The 24,312-nt window shown below is 39.9% G+C and overlaps 1 protein-coding gene across 1 annotated transcript in view; it reads left to right on the top strand.

The window, feature by feature from the left end:
* susd2 (sushi domain containing 2) overlaps window positions 1-10,689 on the top strand; it is a 35,259-nt gene extending 24,570 nt beyond the window's left edge. The window contains exon 14 of the mRNA XM_085426291.1: window positions 9,762-10,689. Within this exon, the coding sequence (XP_085282417.1) occupies window positions 9,762-9,813 (52 nt within the window). The 3' untranslated portion in view covers window positions 9,814-10,689. The remainder of the gene's footprint in view (window positions 1-9,761) is intronic.
* Window positions 10,690-24,312: the final 13,623 nt, after the last annotated feature.

Here is a 24,312-nt window from a genome sequence, read left to right as displayed (position 1 = left end):
ATATGGCTAATATTATAGTATTGTCAGTGCGCAGGGCAAGCTAGCAAGACAGAAGTTAAGCTCTCCTTGCAACATGGCAAATTGAACCTCCCCCACCCTCATTCAGATCTGGCGTTTGTAATTATTTTGGTTTTCATGTGACGTATGACCCTGAAGGTAAGCGCGTCATGGACTAAAGTAAAACAGTATGTCGGATGTGCCACGCAATGCTCAATTACATGGGTGGGAACTAGTGGGTTAGCGCAGTTAGCTCGTTAACGTGTTGGCCTTCTAGCCCCACGCACGGGCGATCAGGGGTAGCTCGTTAACGGAGATTTGCCGTGTTGTGGCGTTAACGTCATTTCAACGAGATTAACGCTGACAGCACTAGTGGGAACACAACGAATATGACTGCACATTTACGCCGACATCATCCTAGTGCAAAGACAAGTGGAAGAAGACAAAAACAACAAGCATGCATGCTACAAACTTTACCCGAGTCATTTAGACAGCCGTTAGCACATGATTCTCCTTATGGGGACCTGATATGTTTAATATTGTGGCGAGCTCAGACAAGGTGGAGACGGAGGTGTCGTTTGGTCTTGCTTCCCGTGAGCTAGCCAGGGAGCACAGCCGCTAGCTAACTGCTCAGCGCGGCAACCGCACAGCAACAACAACACACAGGGCACCCTCTGACCCCGGAAGGACACACCGTCGCAGCGAGAGGGCGTCACCCGTCACTATGGCAACATAAACAAAAAATAACTGTACAAACAGAACCCTGAACAGCCCTGACCCGCTACATAGCCCCCACCTAAGGGGTCAGTCGTCCCCGATGACCCCATTACCCCACACAAAGTCCTGCAAATGTCCAGGTGCCTTCTTTTGGCGCACCGGCTAGTCACGACCGGCGGGGGAAAAGTCACTCGGGTCAGAACATGGGGTGCCACCATCATCCCACTTCTGACACCAATGTGGCGAGCTCAGACAAGGAGGAGACGGAGGTGTCGTTTGGTCTTGCTTCCCGTGAGCTAGCCAGGGAGCACAGCCGTTTATTGACATCTGCAGAAGAACACTGCCGCTAGCTAACCGCACAGCAGCAACAACAACAACACACAGGGCGCCCTCTGACCCCGGAAAGACACACCGTCGCAGCGAGAGGGCGTCACCCGTCACTATGGCAACATAAACAAAACATAACTGTACAAACAGAACCCCGAACAGCCCTGACCCGCTACAATATGCTGCTAAGGATATAGCCCAGAAGAAGCTTATAGTATAGCTTTTATTTTGGAAAGAGCCATTTCTCTGTAATAAACTCTCTTTTCCATACAGGGCTTGCAAAATCGCTATCCCAACGTGCCGGGGCTAGCGATTTTTCCAGTCGGGCTACCAAAATCTATCTCTGCCCTGCCCGTCGGGCTATTGTAGGAAGGAAAATATATGTCAATGCTTTTGCATTCTTTCGGAAATGTAGCTGGGTAATTATGTCATTGGCATCGATGAGCCACTGTCAATATGTGACATATTGAAATCGCATTTGAATTTGCGCTTGTTTTTTGCTTTCACTTTGCAATCGCGCGAACTGTGTATAGAGAGCGACAGCACTGATTGATGAGTGATGATAATTTGCGCACCAATTCCTCTGACATCGTCTTATCAATCGTTAGCTTACTATGCAAACATGACAAGTGAAATCTCCCGCAGCAAGCTTAAACATATAAGAGGTTGATCGCGCAGAGAATCGCTGACCGTTATGTGTGTGTGTGTAAAAGCAGCAGGATATATATTTTAGTTCTGCTGAGCCAAATAAGACAGGTCAGGGTGAAGAAGTGACAGCCAAAGAAAAGCTTACCACAAAACGGAAAAGTTATGACAAATCAGACTATAAGGCAAAAAGAAAGTGCATCTTTATGGTTTCATGGACAAAAGAATTTCTGTGGCTGCAATATGACGAGCTATATAACCGGGGCTGCACATAAGTGGTCCGCAGGTGCGCATTTGCTGTCAAAAAAAAAAAAAAACGCGCACAAGATATGAAGTTGCAACGCGTGTTTGCATACATAAGATTTTCTGGAGGAGGACAGACATTTGTTTAGAACTCTTAAAGATGTCGAAGAAGCTCCTTTAAGCAATTACTTTGGTGTTCCTCCACCTCCAAACAAATGTCAGAAGGAGTCCGAACCACAAAAGAAGCACGTATTCTCGGAAAAGTGGTTGCAGGAGGTGAGCTGGCTTCAAACAAATGATGAACGCACAGAGATGTGGTGCGGAATGTGCCGTGAAAATCCCACTCTAGCGGACAAAAACAGTGCTTTTTATATGGACGCAAACGCGCGTTGCAACTTCTTATCTGGTGCGCGTCTTTTATTTTGACAGCGAATGCGCACATGCGGACCACTTATGTGCACCCGTGTAAATAACATAATGTTCTGCCGGGTGTGTTGTTGGTTTTCTCTCGATTTCTGAGTCGACAAGCGCCTTTGTTACTGGGACCAGTCATTTTAAGAAAGGCCCCCATTAGAACCCATGAGAAATGCAAGAAATGCATTATTGCTCAGTCTGCAATATCTTTCCCAGAACAAACACCAATTGCAAATAACATACTAAAAATAAACCTGAAAAATCTGTTTAGAACAGCGTACTATGTTGCAAAGAGTGAACTACCACTGGCAAAATTTAGCAGTCTTTGCAAACTTCAAAAAGCAAATGGCCTAGATCTTGGTTCCACTTGTCTCTTACCCGTGACTTCAGTGGAAATTTCAAATTCAGGATCTGACACAGACTGATTCATGTCCTACACAGTTCTTACAAGTTCATAGAAATTTCTGTTCAATTAGAACCAAGTATTTGAGTTGATGATTGTAATTTTTATACAATGTTGTAATTTGTTTTTCAACAATTTTTTGATTAATGTTTTGTTTCCTTTACAATATTATACTATAATGTATAATATTGTAAAGGAAACAAAACATCAATCAAAAAATTGCTCTCGTTTTTATTCGGGCTACTTAAATTTATTTTGGGCTACCAAAAACTGAAGAGTCCCTGCCCGAAGGGCTACCAGGGATTTTGAAACTTTGAGAGCCCAGAGATATATTTATTTTTTTTAAATTACTTTTGTTTCAGCAACATTAAATTTAAAAACTGTACTTTTGAGTTAAAATATATATTTATAATTTTAATAAATGACAAATTAAAAAGGCATGAACATTTTTTTGTATCGAAAAAATATCGAACCGTGACACCAAAGTATCGAACCGAACCGTGAATTTTGTGTATCGTTGCACCCCTAATAAATCTATCGGTCTATCTGTCTGTCTGTCTGTCTGTGACTTTAATTATTAAACGTTCGCACATAAATAAGTGATGTCATATTCAGTACTTTTGACAGTTCACTCTTCGGCCGCTCCATCTTATTAGGGAAATTCCATATACATAAATGTACATTTCAAAACTCAACCCCATCATTTAATTTGTTTTTGATTGAAATTGAATATTACTTAAATGGCCTGAATTTTATATAGCCCTTTACTAGTCCCTAAGGACCCCAAAGCGCTTTACATATCCAGTCATCCACCCATTCACACACCCATTCACACACTGGTGATGGCAAGCTACATTGTAGCCACAGCCACCCTGGGGCGCACTGACAGAGGCGCCCCAGGCAATCTTACTTAAACTCTCTTAAATTAACTTCCAATAAAAAAAGGTTTATCATTGATTGAAATTCATTCAGAAATGTTTAACGAATGAGCTGTCACAACTTTCAAGTACAAAGTTGTTATGAAGTCTGTCACATTCCCCCCCTTTTTCTTTTTTTTATCATGTATTTATTTATCCTTCTTATTTCATTGTACTGTATATTGTTACTCTTATTTGCCTTGTATGTCTACTGTACAAACTGAACTGGAATGACTGACTGTTCGCTTTATAATTTCAATAAAGTTTGGGGGAAAAAAAAAAACCTCTTCGGCCGCTCGCTTCTGCCGTATTTTGCGGCAAAATTATCCACACCCACCGCCGCGCTATGAATTGTGGGATATATGGGACCACGAAGCGTGCACCGGACCACGCTTGATATTTGGGGAAGTCGACGGCGCATTTGGAGTATGCATTTGAAGTACACTTCGAATTGGGACACCCGTCGTCGCGTGGCGGTGACGTAACCGCACTTAAAATGCGTACTTCAAGCGTGCAGACCCTGAATTGGGACACAGCCTGGGTCTCTCTGTCTGTTGGTTTCCTGTCTTATTTTGATAGTCTCTCATCCTGTGTGCACTGAGTTAAGTTCTGCTTGCCCTGTTTCATTAGTCTAATTTAGTTCACCTTCCTGATTACCTCATGTGTATATTTAAGCCCTTAGTTTCCTTCTGTCCTTGTTGTGATCTCTTCAAGCTCCGTCCGGTTGCCCTCACACACCCATTCTTACAACCACTTTCTTATCTGTGCTTTTTCTGCCTAACATTTGTATATATTCATACTGTGATGGATCTGTTGGAGAGCAACTTGTGGTTAGTATTTTGCCAAAGGATATTTAGTATGCAGACGTGGATAGAATCACCATGACCTGTGCTACCTGCTGAGGTACAGCCACTTCTCAGGCATGCAGCATGTCCCCTTTATCACCACATCATGGGACCAGACGGCATTCTTGTTTCATAAATACACAGGATAATAATTTATTTTTTTCTGTCAAGGTTGCACAATAATCGTGTCCACTGTATTTTACCAACTGAATACTTTAAATTTGCACTTGCAGTAAATTTAATATAGCCTGAGCCTGAGACCCTGCATTCTCAAATGGGGCTTTTGGTTTTTCAACACCTTGTAGTTGATTGTGCTCTATAGTGTTTTATATTTGTTAAGCCATGTAAGGAAATTCTGACTTTCTGTCCTAAGAGAAAGCTTGGTTTGTATACTTATCAGATCCAAGTAATCACAAGCTGACAGCAGAAAGCAAAACTTGGCTCTCAGGATGATAATGCAGAGAAAACACTGCAGCTGATCAGTAAGATAAAATTACACTAATAGCAGATAACATACAGAATACATGCATGCATGTCTAAAAACTATGGTTATCTCTGATCTGTGTCTCTCTTTCTGTGTGAAGCAGCAATGCCAAGGTCTCCTCAGGTCAGGCACACTGTGAATTAAGACATAACTATTGCCTTGTTTTTGTTTGGTAGGCCTCCAGCCATAGCCACCCATATATCTTTCACTCAGTCTTTGATGAGATTATATGTTTGAAGTTGGAAGTTCTTGTCATCTTGTGCAAACTGGTACATAGCTAGAGGTCCTCTTTCCCTCTCATTTCCTCCCAAGTCACCTTTTTGCTGTGCTAGCAGAGACATACAGATGCAATGAATCCCACCTGCTTATTTGATATTCAGCATGTCCCAGCCTACTAAACGTTACTCATAAATTTTCTTTCTGATCTGATCAAACCCATATACCCTGCAGAATCATGCAGTCCAGAGAAACAAGAGGCTAATAGTAGTGCTTGCTCCTGGGCATATACAAGCAAATTAAAGGCCTGTTTTATGGCCTCGTAGATTTCATTTGGGCTTTCCCCCACTATAACTATGGCAAGGGAGGGGAAAAAAGATGGATATTGGGAGTCAAGAGCTGCCTCCCGCTTCCAGCATCACTTGGGGCAGCGACTTGATGAAACTACTAGGTTTATAAGTCATAAGGGCAGGGAGCGCGCACACCTGCCCTCTCTTCTTGAAGTCTTGATCATAGGAGGCCAGGTGCAAAAAGATATGATGAGTGTCAAAAGGTCTGCAGATGTGAGTCAGGTGATCTCACACATACAGCATGCTGGTACACATACTGCAATTGGAGACCTAAGGTGCATACACACTAGAAAAAATACAAGTATGCTTTGAAAATTATGCAAACTTAAATTGATTGGTTAGAATTCCTTTTTATTGAAAAGAGCGGAATTTTAAATGATGTACAAAATACTGAGCCAAAGTAACTGACCATGGCTTAATTTATCCATCAGTAGAGAGTTTTCTCACTGAAAATAATTAATCACTACAAGTCTCATCCATGGTGGCCTGTTGTTATAGCCAAGCCATAACCCTGTTCTTTACCACACAAACATTAAAAACCACATCACATATCCAGCACGCTCACACTATTAAATTAGTGATTTGAAGTTAAACATTAACAGTCCTATGGGTCTTAGCACTCACCCATGTGGAACTGTCAAAATAGTCAAGTATATGTTATTAAACAACTAATTCTCAAAAAAGCGCAGAAAACTTTTAAGTAAATCAAATTATAAAACTAATAGAAATTAGGTTTAATTAAACATTTAATTTAAGGACACAGATTGTTTGTTTTATAGCAAATACTACTAATAATATAAAGTTTTTCCATATACAGTAGCCCAAGTGTGTTGAGACACCTTATACATTCACATGCATGAAAAGTCTCCTACGGACAAGTGCAGACACATCGATTCCTCTTCAACATCTGAAGCATATCAGGATGGAAGTAGCTGGGGTCTTACCGTATTTCAGATCATGTCTGGGTTGTGTGTCTGGAGGAAAGAAGCAGTGAAACTACACAGCTCTGTGTGTGCATGAGGCTATGTGTGTTTGTGTATACAAAGCTCGCAGAGCTCCTGAGCCCCTGTTCCATGTGTCTTAGACCTGCAGGGGTACTTTCCACATCTAGGGTTACTTTGCAGGTTTCAACAGGTTGACTGGCAGCTCACCACAGTAGTAGGAAAGTCATTACACCATATGATGTGAGTCTGTGTTTGTGTGTCTGTGTGTGTGTGTACTGTGATGTCTTCTCCACTTCTGCTTTATGACACATCAAAAAGGTAGAGGGGTGTTTGTCTGAATGTGGAAAAGGGTTCAGAATAGATTTAAGGATTGATGTGGGAAGCACATTTAGAAAAGAGAAGTAAACCGTCTCAACACCAAATGGTAGGAAACTCTGGTGTCTCACTTATGCATCTGAAAATATGACTTAAAAATAGCTCTGAATTTGGGAGGTTTCTTCTCTGCTTCTCATCATGAAATTTTAATCACAATCCAAATGTTGACATATCTAAAATGACTGTCAGTATCCCATTAGGTGCACCTTGCTACTATCTGGCCTTTAAGTCTAACATCATTAGCCGTTTCTGGGTCCAAACTCCTCTTCAGGTCCCAAAGTCAAACGAACACTGCCACATGTCTGAGAGTTACAAACTGTTTAAATTCTTTCACCTTTAATAAAATGATCAGTGTGGCTGCTCTACCAGGTGTAACAATGAAGTTTAACATCCAGGCATCCATGAAAACAGAATTTATTCAATTTAACAGAGTTAGAAATTAGCAGGAAGTTAGCTCGCTAGTTTCCACCTCAACATAATATACCACGTTCTGACTGAGAGATTTCTGAAAAATTAAGACGTACAGCTCTGCTATGCTATCACTGCCGGCATAAATGAAGACAAAACTAAACAGCAGTGACGTTTGTAGGGTTACTGAAGTTGGGCTAGCTGGTATATAATGATGTGGTGGCTAGCTACACAGCTGTGTTAGCATAATATAAACACATTAGCACAGTGAAGCTGGAGGATGAATGCTAACTTTTTTCCACTCGATAAAAGTTAGGGACAAATGGAATCGCATGGCAGGATGCTGTAAATGGACCAAACTTCAGTCAGGAGAACAACTGAGATAATCCATCCACAATACGAAGTTAGTCATTAACATACTGCTGCATGGGCTGCGCTGTAGTTACATCGTAAGGTTTTAAAGACTGAGCTTTAAAATGAATAGTGGTAATAAAAACCGAGAGAGGCCGACAGTGATCACTGACTTTTTTAGGGACTTGTTCAGATTAAATATAACAAGATACAAAGCATTAAAACATGTTAAAAACACAGCAGCCTCAATAAATGCAGAGTAGTTTGGATCCAGAAGCATATGTCATCACCGAATTGTGCCAGGACTGCCATATTTTCTGTGGCATAATTAAACAAAGAGTTGGAAACATTTATTTGAGATTTTGCTGTAAATTGACATCATACTATCACACAGTTGGTGCAGATTTGTCAGCTATGCAAATCTCTTGCTCCAGCACATCTCAAAGGTTTGACTGAGGTCAGTTGACCGTGGAAGTCATTTAAGTTCAGTGAACTCACTGTCATGTTTAAGAAACCAGTTTGAGATTATTTCAGCTTGGTTCGTGACATGTTACGTATGATGGAAGCAGCCATTACAAATGTGTCCCTGAAGGGATGGACACAGTCAGGAACAATACTCGGGTAGGCTGTGGCATTTAAACAATGCTCAGCTGGTACTAAGGGTCCCATTATAATTGCTGTGCAGTGCCTCACACATCACACCATAAACCAAAGTTGATGTCAAACTGCTTGTCGCTAGCTCCCAATTTAGAAGGTCTTGCACCCCTGGATTGTGGTAACCCCTGCGTTGTGCAACCACAGCAGGTATACTGGGCCTTAAGAGGCCCGAAGTATGCCAAGAAATGTATGCCAAGGTCTCTCACACCACTACACAACTACTGCTACTAGTGTGAACTATTGATACAAGGCAAGATGGATCCATGCTTTCATGTTTTTCACACAAGCTTTACTGTCTGAATGTTGCAGCAGACCATGCACTTTTCCAATCTTCTATTTTCCAGTTTTGGTAAGCCTGTATAAAGTTAAGCCTCAGCTTCCTGTCTTTATCTGACAGCAATGGCACTCGGTGTGGTCTTCTGTTGCTGTAGCCCATCTTCTTTAAAGTTCCAAATGTTGTGCATTCAGAGATGCTCTTCTGCATCCTTGGATTGAAAAGAGTAGTTATTTGAGTTGCTGTTGTCTTTCTGTCATTTTGGAAGCTCCATTGTTCTGATGCTCGGCTTAAATTTCAGCAGGTCTGCATGATTAAACACACTAAGTTGCTGCTGAAAAGATATTTGCAGTTTATCACGTGTACCTAACAAAGTGAAGGGTGAGTGTTTGTGTTCTTTTAGATTACAAAAAAATTGCTCAGATATTGCCAGCGCAGATGCTGGAATAACTTACTGATCTAACCCTGAATAACTACCGAAGTATGAATGATGATCTGTGAATAGGACTTAAAGGATGGGTTACTATTTTATCAGATCTCCCTTAAAACAATACTCATCCACTCAACATCCACGTTTTTAAAACTAGGTTTAATCTTTCTGTTCTTCAGAAAACAGTTCTTTCGTAATGCCCTTCCAGTCATTGTGGGATCAAATCCAGTCTTTTTAGTACACGTTTCCTTCTTTTCATCAAGTTCAAATGATCCCAATGAGCCCTAAGGTCAAAAACCACCTAATGCTTTACTACTGTAGTTTATGTACCACAGAAGGCATAGTACAGTTTCCTTTCAACATTTATTTCCTTGTTTTGCAAGTTTTATAAAAGCTGCTTAATAAAACACCGTCAATAAGAGCAATAAAATGCTTTTATTATGAGCCGAGTTGAAAATAATGCTTGCCCTGCTGCAAGGTCACCACACAATTTACTCGCAGTTAGTTTTGATTAAACAAGTGTTCTCTATTACTTCTACTACTCCCATGAAGCTGCAGGAGAAACAGTCTGGAGGGCAATGTTTTTCCCCCCACAGTAACTTTGGAAAGATGACAATGATCATCTTTGAAATAACAACACACCCAAAAGGGATTTAGGATGAAAATGTGTGTTTTTCTTGTTTGTTGGTTGCTTTTCAGGTCTCACTGTTTAATTTTGTTTTAACAGTTTGTTCAGTGACTACCTCTTTTATCTGTATTTCCAGAGAAAGGAAAGACAAACCAATCCAGATGGTGAACCAACAGCAGCCTTCCTAAACTCTCAAAGTCCTTTTGAATTATGGATCAACCATATCAGCAATGGCCACAAATATGTTCAGAGCTGAGCATTTGGAAACCAACACACACAGTTGCACTACAGAATAGGACGGCGCTCTTCTCTTGACCTGTTGACTTTATCAAGAAAACCTCAGGCGTTAGGCTTTCAGTCTGTTGTTTGGCCTCATGTTTTTCTTCTTGTTTAGGTTGGAAAACCTCCAGGTTGTGGTAAATGGTGCATGGGGTGACGATTGAGGGAACTGAAGAAAAGGAAAAATGCCATGATTGTTTTTATATCCCAGTTTTGCATGACTGAACGCCTGATCTTTGCTAGAGAGAGAGAACTGTGTAAATACTACATGGACATATCATCATTACAATCAACACTCCCTTCTCCCGTTCAGTTTAAAATAGGACCAGATGTGTTCAGACTCATGTCAAATGTGAAGTGAACCTGACCAGTTTTTGGTTGAAAAACTTTGAACTCTGTTCAGCCTACGTGTGGGCTCGTAGCCTTCAGTCAAACGAAGGGCTTTGCTGAGTGACTGAGCCAGAGAAATCCGCAAATGTTACATAAAGGTCAACTTTTTCACTCTGTCAACACTTGCTTTCTGAATCTTTGTGTACACGGAAGACATTTGCCTTCAATGCTTTAAGAAGCTCTGTGAATTGTGGTTAATGTTTTTGAAATGTTGCTTTTAAACTAAACTAAAACCTTACCATATTTTAACCGTAAACTGAAAATAATGCAAAGAAAGAAGCTTATTTTTATGCCAAATCTTTTAATGTGAACTTCTCCCACTGGAAATCTTTGAACTACATTATATATCTGTATTTGAAAACAATGATCGAGTATCTATAACTCGCATAAAAAATCAATAAATCTAATGTTGTCCCATGGTTTTCTAGTTGTTTCTCCTTTATATGTGTACACTACTGTTTAGAGCTCAGAAATAAAAGAATCATCCATATTCACCCCAGCAGCATGCCTCATCGGACAGACCGTCATCTCATGTTACCCCACGGTCTTCTCCTCCACTTTGAACCTGACTGGCTTCTCCTTTTCCAAAACAAAGCCCTTGGGGGGTAAAAGGAAACACAGTGACAGGGTCCCCTGTGGCTGATCTCTGGGAGTGATAGGTGGGGGTCCAGCTGGGGTAGAAGAAGGGTTTCTGTTGAAGGCTAATTGAAATAACCTGGCCTTCTGCACATGGAAGGCTTTGAAGTTTTTGCTGCATGTGAATGCTGTTTCCCAAATAGCAGTGGTGCAATGATGTATCTATTACTAGCTCCTGCAAACCCTGGCTATTACTGCTCTGCTGTCCCTCAAGGACCCTATCGTTTTTCACATAAAGTCACATTAATGTTTCCTAAAAGCATAAATAAGTACACATGTTCCAACTTCCTCGACTTTGTTACCTGGTAACAGGTCCTGATACTCTTACAAAGGTCAAGTAAACCTCCCAGTGTGTCGATGTCTGGGGTCTTTCTGCACTATCAGCTCGGATTTGACTCACTTGCTGTATAATCTCCTAACTGGGTGCAAATTTCCCTCCTTTCATGTGTCAGTCAGTGCTTACAAGAGAGGCAATGGAGCAAGCCTGTTTGCAGAGTCAGATGCTGATTAATTGCGTATGGATGAAAGTAGAGGTTTTTCATCTCAGTGGGGGCCTGTTCTAACCCTCAGTGTTTACACTCGCTTAACATCTCAATAACCCGCCGTAATTAGTTCAATCATATTCAAACACAAGTAAATGCTAATGCACTCTGTGCAAGCTTGTTGCTTTCACGTGGGACTTTTCCCATTTCTCAGATCTGCTCTACATCCCTAGATTATGAGGAAAGACTTCTGAAGTGGCTTTTGGATGAGGCTTTTGTTTTGGGTGTGCTTTTTGTTTCATGTCAACTGCAGCTTTGCAGGTGTGCTTTGTCCCTTAACTTCTAATGCCTCGTAGCTGAACAGCACCTTCTGATGTTCTCCTAATTTTAAGGCGTACGTTGAAATAAAGATTGATTTTGGGATTAAGGTGTTTGCCCAAACACAGAGTTTTGTCACTGGCAACGTGAACACTTTACGTCGAAAAGAAGATTTTGGAAAAGTCGTCTAATCCTAAGATGGATAAAAACAAAAGCTTTGCTTTTTATATTGCAGTTATACTATATTTTTACATTGTCTTTTTACAAACATGACAAAATCCTAAAACCAACAGGCAATTAACAGACTAATTAAAAATCATCTTACTATCAGTAATTTACTTGCATCTGTATGTAGCACAACCACACAAAAGCTTGAGGTCAATTGGAAAGGCCCGTGATTTTGAAGGAATTATTCTTGTTTTTATGTAATATATTTAATATATTATAATTATAATAAAAATATATCAGAAATGTTGTAAATGCCAAAACTGTATAATGGGGTCTATAGTTTCAGGCCTCTGTGAAGTAGTTGATTCTCAAATCTAGAGAATAAAGTCCCAGTTTTGTTTATCAGTTGTGCACCAGTGCCTCCCACTTCTATTGCTATTCTGGTTGGAACCAGTTTGTGCTGTTTTATGGAAGGTGTAGTATACACAGTTGTATGAAGTCTTTTTTTGGACAGTTTTCCACATGAAAAACATCCCCTTTTTTGTTTACAACATGAAGAGTATATACAGTATATCAGCGGTCCCCAACCTTATTTGCGCCACGGACCGGTTTGTGCCCGACAATATTTTCATGGACCGGCCTTTAAGGAGTCGCGGATAAATACAACAAAATAAAACTAGTACCGGTACCGAAAAAAAGAAGATTTATTCATAACACACATGAAAAGACCCAGGAAAACCGAGTTAACGAAAAAAACGATAACAAAATAACGCTGAAAACCGATAAAAACCCTGAAAACCATACATTTCACACCCGAGTCTCAACTCTCGCGGCCCGGTACCAAATGGCCCGGGGGTTGAGGACCGCTGCAGTATATGACTATATACTTTCACATAACTATATATAAATGTATAATGTTCTGTACAGTGGGTGTCACTGCCCTGAGTGCTCCGATTACCACTGTTACCTTCAACCTCCACATCTTCTCCAGCTCTTCTCTTAGTCTTTGGTATTTCTTGAGCTTTCCATGTTCGTTCTTCCTGATGTTGCTACCACTTGGTATAGCTACTATCACTATGGCCATCTATGGACAGTAGTTTATGTAAAATCATTAGAATTTTTTTTTTCCTAATTATAATTAGAAAATAATATTATTATATGGAAAATTTTGCATTAGATATCACAATGTTCTACTTGAAAACAAAAATGGTGGTTGCTGAAAACAGGCTACTGTGCACCTCCACAACAGGCTGATTGGTGAGCCACAGCTGAACCCAGCATCTTTGTATATCAGACATTGGCAATTGGCAGTTGGCTGGTTCAGTTTGCACAGTGAGAATCATGTTTACTTCCACATGAAGGCTTCATGTAAAGAAGCCCAAATGCCATCTCGGCAACAGTTTTATAGTCAGATGAGACAAAGATTGAGCTTTTTGGTCGCAAAGACAAGATACATGTTTGGAGGAGTAAGGTGAAGCCTCGACATCTAAGAACAGTGTACCAGCTGTCAAGCAACTGTCTTGCTCTGGTGCTGTTTTGCTGCCAGTGGTAGTGGTACATTGTACAAAGGATATGAAATAATGAAGGAGTATTACCTCGAAATTCTTCAACTTCACCTCAAATCAGGAGCTAGATGGTTGAAATTTTGACACAATTTGGTGTTCAAGCAGGACAATCATCCCATATAAAATAGGCTGACCATAAACTCCTGGAATAATGGCCTTTTGAAAACCGCTGACGTCAACCCTATTGAAAAGATTTATGCCCTTGAAGAGTGTAAATGTCTGACCAAGACTACAAGTTGACATATTGTTAACCTTGATTTATCAGGGATAATTTGACAAAGATTTTATACTAAATGCAGTTTGTGATGTAAGGGGGATAGATGAATAATTGCAAATGTTACAGCACTGCAACAAAAAAAGGGTAAACATGATGCATATCAGACATTTTATGCATAAAAGAAACCCATCTTAAAACTATATTTTAATTTTACAAAACCAGAGTACTTTTTTTCCATAAAAATATCCCCAATTTAATGCTTCTCACGAGCTAATTTCTTTGTTATTGAACACTCTGAGTTTTATTTTCAGCTAATTTAGTTTTGGCTTGATGTTCTTTTCCAATTTCCTGTGATTTGCTTCAGTGCTGTGGGTCTAAAGATTCTTAATAAATATCCACAACATTAATTTACTTGGATCTTAAGCAATTTTACCATCTTATCAGAGCTGTGACTACTAGAATACCAAGAAGATGGAATCCATAGTGAAGCTGACTAAAATAGCCCAAAGCTGAACCCTTAGCTTCTGTATCGACTCAAAGAGATGAGTCTTCAAACTACTCTGGACATTAACACTCAGTATAACTTTATCACTCGTAGCCCAGCTGCTATAACCCCCCACCCCCTAAATCATCTGTCATCAACATCTGAGGCTAAACTTCATCCCCTGAGGCACTATGAGCCACTCAGCAACCAGTGGCCGCTAGGACCCATGGCTCATTTTTCAGTGGAGTCAGTGCTTTTTATAATGGAGCACGTCATTCTCTCAGGCCACAGTAAAGGCAGATACCTCACTTTACTACACCACAGATGAGCGTAGCAGAGCAAAAGAGAACCAGTATGCCCGATCCACCCTTACAGATGTTTGTCGTATGCTATGCCCAGCACAGGAAGCCATTAAACAGCGAATCAATCAACGGGATCTGTGGAAACTGGGGGGGGGGGACAAACCTCCATGGAAAGCTTGTGGACGGGCACATTGCCAAGGGAGTGAGATGCACTACGCAGCTTGTACCAAATATAAATTCATTGCAGGCTCTTGGAAACACGTGTTTTCATAAATACGAAAGCTGGGTGGAAGCGATTTCCTGATTTTTGAGGGATTCAAATGCAAAGCGGTGGAAGGCATCAACAAAAGAAAAGTGCGAGGAGAAAATAAATAAAGATTGTTGGTGTTCACTTTCTATTTGCCCAGAGGGGGAAAAAAATCAAAGCTTATTCTCTTGCTAAGAAATCATTTTGGCGCTCATAATCCTCAAACAACATCCCGTTCCGATTTCTCTACTGAAAGAAATAGCAACCATTTTCAAAATAAACTTTTATGCTCAGATGTATTGTTCTCATGAATAAAGATGTACGCCCTGGTATTTCTTCATGGTGTGCAAAGATGCAGTTGTTCTTTGTGCTGCCTGTTTGTTTATGAATAAGTTCAGCCCTTGCAGATATGAATTCGTTTGTCCTGTGACCAACTTCAGTCCTTTCCCTATCTCTATTCACCAAGCATGAAAAGCTGCCTGCACACTTTGTGATTTCTTTCCATCTGTGTTGATTAGATCCTACTTACAGCCACATGGTTTAATGTTGTGTGGTCTACTCAGAACCAAACTGAGAACGACATCAGGTTTGTAGGTTTAGGTTGTTAGTTGTAAAAGAATATTAGTTTATGAGTTTAAATGAGGATTTGTACAATACTATACTTTATCAATCTTTTCTAAGCATAGGCACACTCCAGATGACATCAAATATACAAATGGCTGCTGGACTCGTTGCTTTTCTTGTACCTGGGATCATTCTTCATGACTCTGCCACATGTTTGGGTTCCTTTTCAAGCTGAGTCAGATGATCTGATGGTTTGTGAGATGGATATTCTGCATGCTATGCTTTTCACAGTATATATTCATTCCAGGTTTCTTTTTTTGCCCATTTATATTTCTAAATCTTTGATTTATTGTCACGTGTCACTGGCAGGCATTAAAATACTGGCGTCAGTCCGGGGCAGAACCTCCAAGCTCTAGATATACAGTAATCTGTCAAAGGATAACTTTATCCCTATATGCCCAAGTCCCAGTATGTAAAGCTGAGTCAGTAATTCCCTGACTATAGATTTATGATAGCACCTGTCTGTTAGCACAGATCAAAATGTTTCAAAGTAAACTGTTCCAGCAGGCATGGGAATTCCCATCAAATCCAGCTCCAGAATCCCCCAGATCATCAAGAACTTTGTTCTTGCCATTAGAGATAAAGCTTTGCAATCCTCGCCAACCATTACACTTAATGATCTGCTTAAGTAGCCACGTTACGCCAAACCCAATTCCAAGAAGAAAGACAACTTCAAAAGGCACATATTCCTCCATGCTTGGTTTGTTTTTTTCCTCCTTTTTTCTCGTTATCATGCGCTGTGGAACTTGTACGATGAATAGATATGATAAAGAAAGAATTAAAAGTCTGTTTTGTGCATGTGCATGTTTCCCTCTAAGGATTTTTGTGTGTGTCTCTGAGTGGGTGTGCACGTAGTCTGAAACCGTGTGAGTCGTAGTACAGAGACACCACACACATGCACTGGAGATATCTTTCGAATGAAACCATGCCAGTAGAGACGAAGGCAAGCCTGGGCTGGTATCTTTTTTTTTTTTTTTTTTTACATTTACTGTCATTAATCAAAAACATCTAAATATTCAGTGCTTCAAGCACAAGTGCTTTTTCACTATCATTTAACCTGGTGCAACCAGCTTGACCGACTTCTATTGAGTCTACTGAGTGCATGAAATGATTCATTCACAATTGTTTATGCTCACTTTCAAGACACTGTCGCACTCTGTTTTGTATCTGTTTAGCCCACATTCAGAGGCCCTGGAGGCATTTTTTGTTTACTGTCTAGGCGCACTTGCTTGTGATGTCTCTGGATGTTCTGCTCTGTTTGTGTCTGGATATACCTGCTTATGGATGTGCGATAAATATCACCGGGGCTTTGAAGGTCCTTTATTTTTCTCTCTGTCTCATTATGAATTCTTATTGCTGTGATTCACTATTTTCTCTCTCTTCCTCAGTGCGTCCAAACTCACAAGGTCAAAGATCTCATAAGTATTCATGTCACTGCTGCACTACTCTAATCTATGTCTATAAACTTTAGGAATTCAGCACTCGCATTTTTTTATTCACACATAACTTTGAGGATTGAAAGAGAATTAATTAAAAACTTTTAACTGCAAAACTAAAAGAATTGTTTAATTAATATATTTTGCTAATCAGCTAATTGTTTCCTTTAAGCAAAAAATGGCAGACTTTGCCTAGTTCCCCTGTTTATCAAATATATTCTTTGTCTCATCAGAACACTATTATTTTGTTTTACTATAGTCTCATGAAATAATTACTTTTTAAATTTTTATTTATTACTTTTTCACTAAAAAGAATAACAAAACACTTATTGCCTATTTTGAATAGAATATTTATCAATGCAATGTCTTAATTTTCTGTGGGGTTTTTTTTGCATTATACACCATATATTCAGCCCTAGATAAAGGTATTCTATATCAAGCTTACCAAACACACCACGTTCTATGTGGCAAATTGTACACTCACCAGAGGCTTTGTTAGTTACACCTTTCGAGGTGTCAAACCCTCTGTTGGCTTTTAAACCATAATAGTATCACAGAGTTCCTGCAGATTTGTTGGCTACGTGTCCAACATACAAATTTCACATTCAACCACATCCTAAAGGTGCTCTATTGAGACCTGGTTACCACTGAGGCCATTTGAACAGCAATCATTTGAGCTTCGGAACATGTCTCAGTAACCTGCAGTCTTGGGCAGATGAGTAGAGTGTGGACATAAATGGATGGATATGGTCAGCAACAATAGTCAGGTAGTCTGTGGCATTTAAATGATGCTCAGTTGGCACTGAGTGGCTCAAAGTGTGCCAAGAAAATATCCCCCACACAGTTACACCACCACCGCTGATACAACAAACACTGGATCGATGATTTCATGATGGCTGCACCAAATTTTTCACCCTTCCATTTTTTCATGTTGGAACCAAAATCGAGACTTATCAAAGCAGACGATCTTTTCTCGATCTTCTGTTGTCCAGTTTTGGTAAGTCCATGTGATTTGTAATCTAAGTTTCCTCTTCTCAGCTGATAGAAGTGCCACTCAGTGTGGTCTTCTGCTGCTGCAGCCGATCTACTTCAGTGCTCTGATGGTTTGTGCGTTCAAAGATGCTTTTCTGCATACTTTGGTTGTAATGAGTAATTATTTGAGTTACTGTTGCCATCCTGTCAGCTCCAAACAGTATGAGCATCTCTGCCTCTGACATTAAGAAGATAGAAAGCTACCACTTACTAGATATGCTCTCTTACTTTGACCTCCGTAAATCCTAGAGACAGTTCTGCTGCAAATGTCTAACAGATAAACAGTTTCTGAAACACACCAGCATGTCTGGCATCAACAACTATGCATGTTCACAACTACTGAAATCACTTTACTTCCCCATTCTGATGCTGGGTGTAAATGTCTACAAGCCTAAATGCACTAAGTTGCTACTGTGTGACTGGCTGATTACATATTGGTGTTAAAGAGCAGTTGAGTAGGTGTACCTAACAAAGTGGCCGGTGAGTCTACGTGTCTCTCTACATAGACTCTGAAGAGAAATTCATTTAAAATGAGCTTTTAAGGAAATGTTTGATATTTTGGGAAATGGGTTTATTTTATTTTTCCCCCTTGTGCTTTAAATTAAAGAGAATTGATTCCACATTTTTTTCCAGTAAATATGTTGCTGGAGCCAGCAGCTGGCTAACTTAGCGCATAGACTGAAGCCAGAAAGGAAACACAGTAAAAGACAAAACAAATGATTAATATGAAAAACCACTGTATTCTGGAGTTTACTGGATGTACTTTATGATAATTTCTTAGAACTTCAAGCAGCAGAACCTCCAAACCTATTAGTCCTGACTACAACTCAGTTTCACTTTGCAAGCAAGGATTTGACATGCTTTGTGAACTGACTGTTCATGGGTTGCATGTAAGAATGTCGTTTCGTTTCAATTTGTGACTACGATGTAATGGGAGACCAACCAAACAACAGCACAACATGGCATATTAACAGTGACCGTGCCGGGGTCGGGTTGGCCTTGTTTATATGCTGAAGCCATAAACCTGTAAACATACATTTGTCTTTGCACTCTGAGACCTGTAACGAGGCTCATGAGTGTTGTCATTGTAGTTATGTGACTCTACAGACCTTTGTTTCTGTTTTCCCATGGCCATAAAGTGTTTAGTTGCGGAATTAAATGTGACGTCAAGACCCTTGCCATCATCCTTTTGTGTAGCTTGTGTAAACGCTGTAGCCATACCATGTTTTGGAACCTCAAAGTGTGTTTCTCAGAAGTTTACATTATGCATATGGTGGACTGTGTTGCCTGGTTTGCATACCCTGCTTAGGTGACATGAAAAACCTATCTATCACAGCGTGTTTGCAATTGGCCCTCAATATATGCCACAAAGGTAAACTGCTGGAACTGTTTGTGCTCAAAATGAGGATTTGAATTAATGCTGATTCAGGCCTGGTGACCACTTTTTGAAATCCTTTGAAGAATCTTTCACAAGTCTACAAAGAAACCAGAATTAAAGGGAGTCTGTGTAGACTTTTAGGTTTCACATGAGCAGTCCCAATGATAAATTGTGTTTTGTTGTTTAGAAGCTAAATTTGAGCTTTAGTGCCATGGCTTTGGACCTGTATGCTCCATAAGTTCTCGAGATAAATAAGAGATACCGCAGATATGCTCAGTTTTCCATTAGCTTCTCTTCCTCTGTGTCTTCCTGTGAATCAGATTTTCTGTCACTGTCAGCCCACAATAAAGATGTATCACAAATGAATGCTCTGATTAGGGACTTTATAGCAGGAAGTCCGGAACAATTGGCCAACGAGCTTCTGGCTCTTTCCCTAGTCTATGATGAGTTGGAGGAATTATGATAATAACAACCGTGATGTCCTTATCTACACTGTTTTTATCATTTATCCTACTCAGTAAGAGTATAACAATTCTCCAAATCCACTGTTTATTTCATACCACTGTCTTTAATTTCGACAGAGGACATAAATAAGAAAAAATTAGCAGGAAAAAAAACAGAATTGTTACACCTCTACGAATCTTCATAATCAGGGTTAGGGTTATCTATCTATCTATCTATCTATCTATCTATCTATCTATCTATCTATCTATCTATCTATCTATCTATCTATCTATCTATCTATCTATCTATCTATCTATCTATCTATCTATCTATCTATCTATCTATCTATCTATCTATCTATCTATCTATCTATCTATCTATCTATCTATCTATCGATACATAGATAAGATACATAGATAGGAGAAGTGCTAAATTGGCTTGTTTCAGACAGCGAATGAAGTGAACGGCTGTACCAAGGCCCAATTTGAGATAAATAAAGGTTACTTTGAACTATGACTCATGCAAAGACACTCATCAAAATATGGACCTAGAAAGGAGCATTATAGGTTTCTTTTAACTTTGGGACCACGTGTGTTAGATCAGTGATGAGGAGGAAAGACATTAGCAATAATCTTAGAGAATTATAGCACAGTTATTGCTGCACACTAATCTGGAAAGGTTTTTATAGCCATTTCCAAACAATTTGAAGTCCATCATTCAGCAGTGAGAAAGATTAATCATAACATTCAAGATAGTTACCAATTCTCCCAGGAGTGGACGTCCCTACAAATTCACAGAAATGTCAGACCATAAAGTGCTCATAGAAACTGCAAAAGACCCAGAGCTACGGGCCTCACTTAGCATGTTAACTGTTAAAATTCATGACAGTGTAATTAGAAAAATACTGAGCAAGAATGGCTTGTTTGGAAGGGTTGCCAGGAGAAAGCCTCTTGAAGGGTATGGCAGTATGGCTTAGATTTGCAAAGTTGCATCTAAACAAACCACAAGACTTCTGGAACAATTTCCTTTGGACAGACGAGACCACGGAGATATTTGGCTGTAAATGCAAAAAGCCACATTTGGTGGAAACCAAGCAGCATATCAACACAAACTCCTCGTGCCAACTATTAAGCACATACACCTCACATTCAGCAACCGGCGAAAAAACTGAAATAACAACTGGATTTTCCTGAAATCCAAAAAAGAGACTTTTGTTTTTCTCTTTTATGTCTGTGCTTGATTATGGTGATGTGATTTATATGCATGTGTCCTCACAGTGCTTACACATGCTGAATTCTGTCTGTCATGGAGCACTGAGATTCATTACCATCTTTAAAGCTCTTACTGACCACTTTTGTTGCATGTTCAGATTAGGTGGTCTGTTTTTCATGTCCTTGACTCGACCACTGATATATTGTTATTTATAAGGCTGCTTTTGATTTGCCCCCATCTCACTAACGGAGCTACATTCATTAAAAAATGATTGTCATAAAGTAGGTCCCAAGATTAATTCCTACTCTGTCCACCAGTGCATAGAGTATTCTAGAGTCAAATGTGAGGCCATCTGTTTGACAGCTAAACTTTAACCGAAACTGGGTCATGCAACATGACAATGCTCCCAAGCACAGCAGCAAATCTACAACAGAATGGCTGAAAAAGAAAAGGTGAGGCAATGGCCCAGTCAAATTCCAGACCGGCAGGACTGCAAGAGAGCTGTGCATAAACAAATGTCTGCAAACCTCAATTAAACTGAAACAACATTGTAAAGAAGGGAGGGCCAAAATTGACTTCAAGTTATTGCTGCTAAATGTGGATCTACAAGCTGGTTAATCATGAGGCGTACTTAATTTTTTATACACTGCATCTGTGTTTCGCACAGAGTAACATATCAAGTATTGTTGTTCGTCTCAGCGTGTATTTACCTAATTTTAACACTTAGTAAGGCCCAGATAATTTTTTATTGTTTCCTGATGTACAAAACCTTAGAAATAAAACTAAATTGAATTGAATTGAATTGAATTGAATTGACAGAGAGTGTAGCTCATTTTTATACAGCAATAAGGTAATTTTATGTTTGAGTTTACAACTCATTCTGATAGCCACCAGAAACCAAAACTTTGGTTGGTTTATGCTTTAAATTAAAAAATCTGCTTTCATTGGTTCAGTTTTAGTGTGTTAATCCAATAATAAACAAAACAATGTTTTAGAGGATTGTTTTTTTGGTTTGTCTAACTCATAGATTTTCATTTATGTCTGTTGTACTTTAATAGGCTGTATGTAATACAAATTTGTGGCTTGGTAGAGCTCTACTCTCAGCAATTAAAAATATTTTTACTGTTTTTTTAAAGAATTATTTTTCTGCTGTTTCTCTGCACCACTGCTGTTGTTGCCACCCTTTCCCCAGTAAATTGTCTTGCATCACCAAATAAATCCATCACTTTTTATGGGATTTCCGAAAAAAGAAATGATCACTTATGCAGGAACCAGGGTCTGGTTTACAAGAGTTGAAATGCTTTAGGTTTGGTTTTTGGTTTGGTTATAAAAGTTTTTGAGGCCTCCAATGTGTTTGGCCAGTGAGCCTGATAGACAAGGTGCAAGAAACATGAATGATGTGCATTCATTGTGCCTAAAAAATGAGTCCTGGGTTGCAGCGTCACCAGGTCATTTTGTTTTTGTGCTCGGAGTTTATCCACTGAGGGAGGGGCAGCCTCCCTGAGCAAAACAAGTGGCCTGGACTGATGAGTTTCCATTTCGCTGCAACATTTGCATGATGGGATCCAAATTTAGTATAAATAACATGAAAGCATTGATATATCCTGCTTTGCATCAACAGTTTAGGCTGCTGGTGACGTAATCATGTGGAGAATATTTTGAACTCCATAGTACCAAATGAGTATTGTTTAACCAGCAAAGTCTTTTATTACCACAGTGTACTCGTACTGTGATGGTGGCTAACATCATGTCACCTACCTCAAACTAGTTTTTTGAACATGATAATGAGTTCACTGTACTCAAATGGCAACAGTCAAAAGTTCTCAGTCCAAACAAGTGCCTTTGTCATGTGGTGGAACAGGAAATTCACATTGTGGATATGCAGGCAAAAAAATCTGCAACAACTGCTGCAACGTGCTGTCATGTTGGAATGGACCAAAATGTCAGAGGAACGTTTCCAGCACTGTGTTGAATCTATGCCATGAAGAATTAAGGCAGTTCTGAAGGCAAAAGGGGGTCCAACCCAGTTCTAGCAATGTGTACCTAATGTAGTGGCTGATTGTTTGTGGTTGAGTTGGCTGAGGAGCTCAGGAGGTAAAACAGGTGATCTGTTAATTGGAAGCTTTGTATTTCAGTAGCTTGCTGTGCTGGTCTGTGTGCCAAAGTATTCTTGGGTGAAATGATGAACCCCAAGTTGCCCTCAGATGCAGACAGAAAAGAACTTAGGCATAAAAAATGCTTTTATGAATGTGTGAATGAGTTGAAAGTTGAAAAGTGCTATATAAGAATGAGTCTATTAACCCAAATTATATATGTAAAATGAAATAAATGAATATAATTTAATTTGTATGTTATGTTATAGAAACCTGTTCCGTCTTTCTTTCTCTGCTTCTATGACTGTTTCTTCTTCTCCTCTTTTTGTCTCTCTTTTAAAGCAGATATAGCTGAAAGATGTTACAATAAACATTCCAGAGGGTGTCACCCACCCGGAGACTAATTAGAGACCTGGGAGGCTGAGCAAGATGGATGACTGCTGTGTGTGTCAGTGAAGAGAGGCGGAGGAGGAGGGGCCGTGCTGCTACAGCGGCTGATGCTTATATGCAGGTGGCTGGATATAAACAGTGGCTTTTATCTTGGCTTTGAACACGGGTAAGCTCAGGGGCCTGTACAGGTGTGTACGCAGGGCATGAGAGTTGAGAGAAGATGGTGGTTGGGGAGTCGTTACTGGTTCAGAAAAGGCCAGAGGCAGTCATTTGTCAAAGAGAGCCCACTTTGGCGGATCTTTGCTGGGGTCATAGAGTGCCACAGTAATGTGTGTTGTGTTGTGTGTGTGCAACCACTAATGATGTGGATCATATAGACACTGATGTGGCCATGTGGGGAGGGGGGAGGGGGGGTGTTGGCCAGGTCGCACAGACTTCAAACAACAACCAGATGCTTTGGTTGAGTAATCGCATTGACTCACTGTGTCCCCCATAGGACTAGACAAAAGGAGTTGTGCGTCAATGTGTGTGCCAGGGTGTTTTGTTTTTAATTAGTGTAATGAGCCAGGCGATGGCAGAGATTATTTTGGCACTGAGGAGAATGATCCCGACAGCAAACAGTGACTCAGTGTTGATGTCAAAGAGGGAGAAAAAATATCTTTCTTCTTGTCACGTTGCAGCCAAAAAGAAAAAAAAAAACGGAGGAGTTTTTGTTCATAAGGGTGCGAGACGCACGTCCCAGTTCTCCTTAATTTTAGCCTCAGAAGTGTTGCCTGTCCCTGCTGGGATGTGCTAGTTTTTAAGATTAATCCATCAAATTACATTCGAGTTTTCTTTCTTAGGAGATAGCTTTAGTTATGGATATACAGATAGTTCAGGTATTCTTGTGATTTTTCTGGCGTGGGTGTTGAAAAAAGTCCTATTGCAACAATAATGTGTAATCCAAGCAATAATAATATAAATCACTCTGGTTAGTGTCCCCTTTAACCA

This window comes from Rhamphochromis longiceps, linkage group LG12, assembly GCF_057381845.1.
Source record: "Rhamphochromis longiceps isolate RC_006_pf linkage group LG12, R_longiceps_female_GT1.1, whole genome shotgun sequence".
In the NCBI taxonomy this organism is placed as follows: domain Eukaryota; kingdom Metazoa; phylum Chordata; class Actinopteri; order Cichliformes; family Cichlidae; genus Rhamphochromis; species Rhamphochromis longiceps.
The sequence above is the reverse complement of the archived record's forward strand: the minus strand, read 5'-3'. Positions and strand labels throughout refer to the sequence as shown.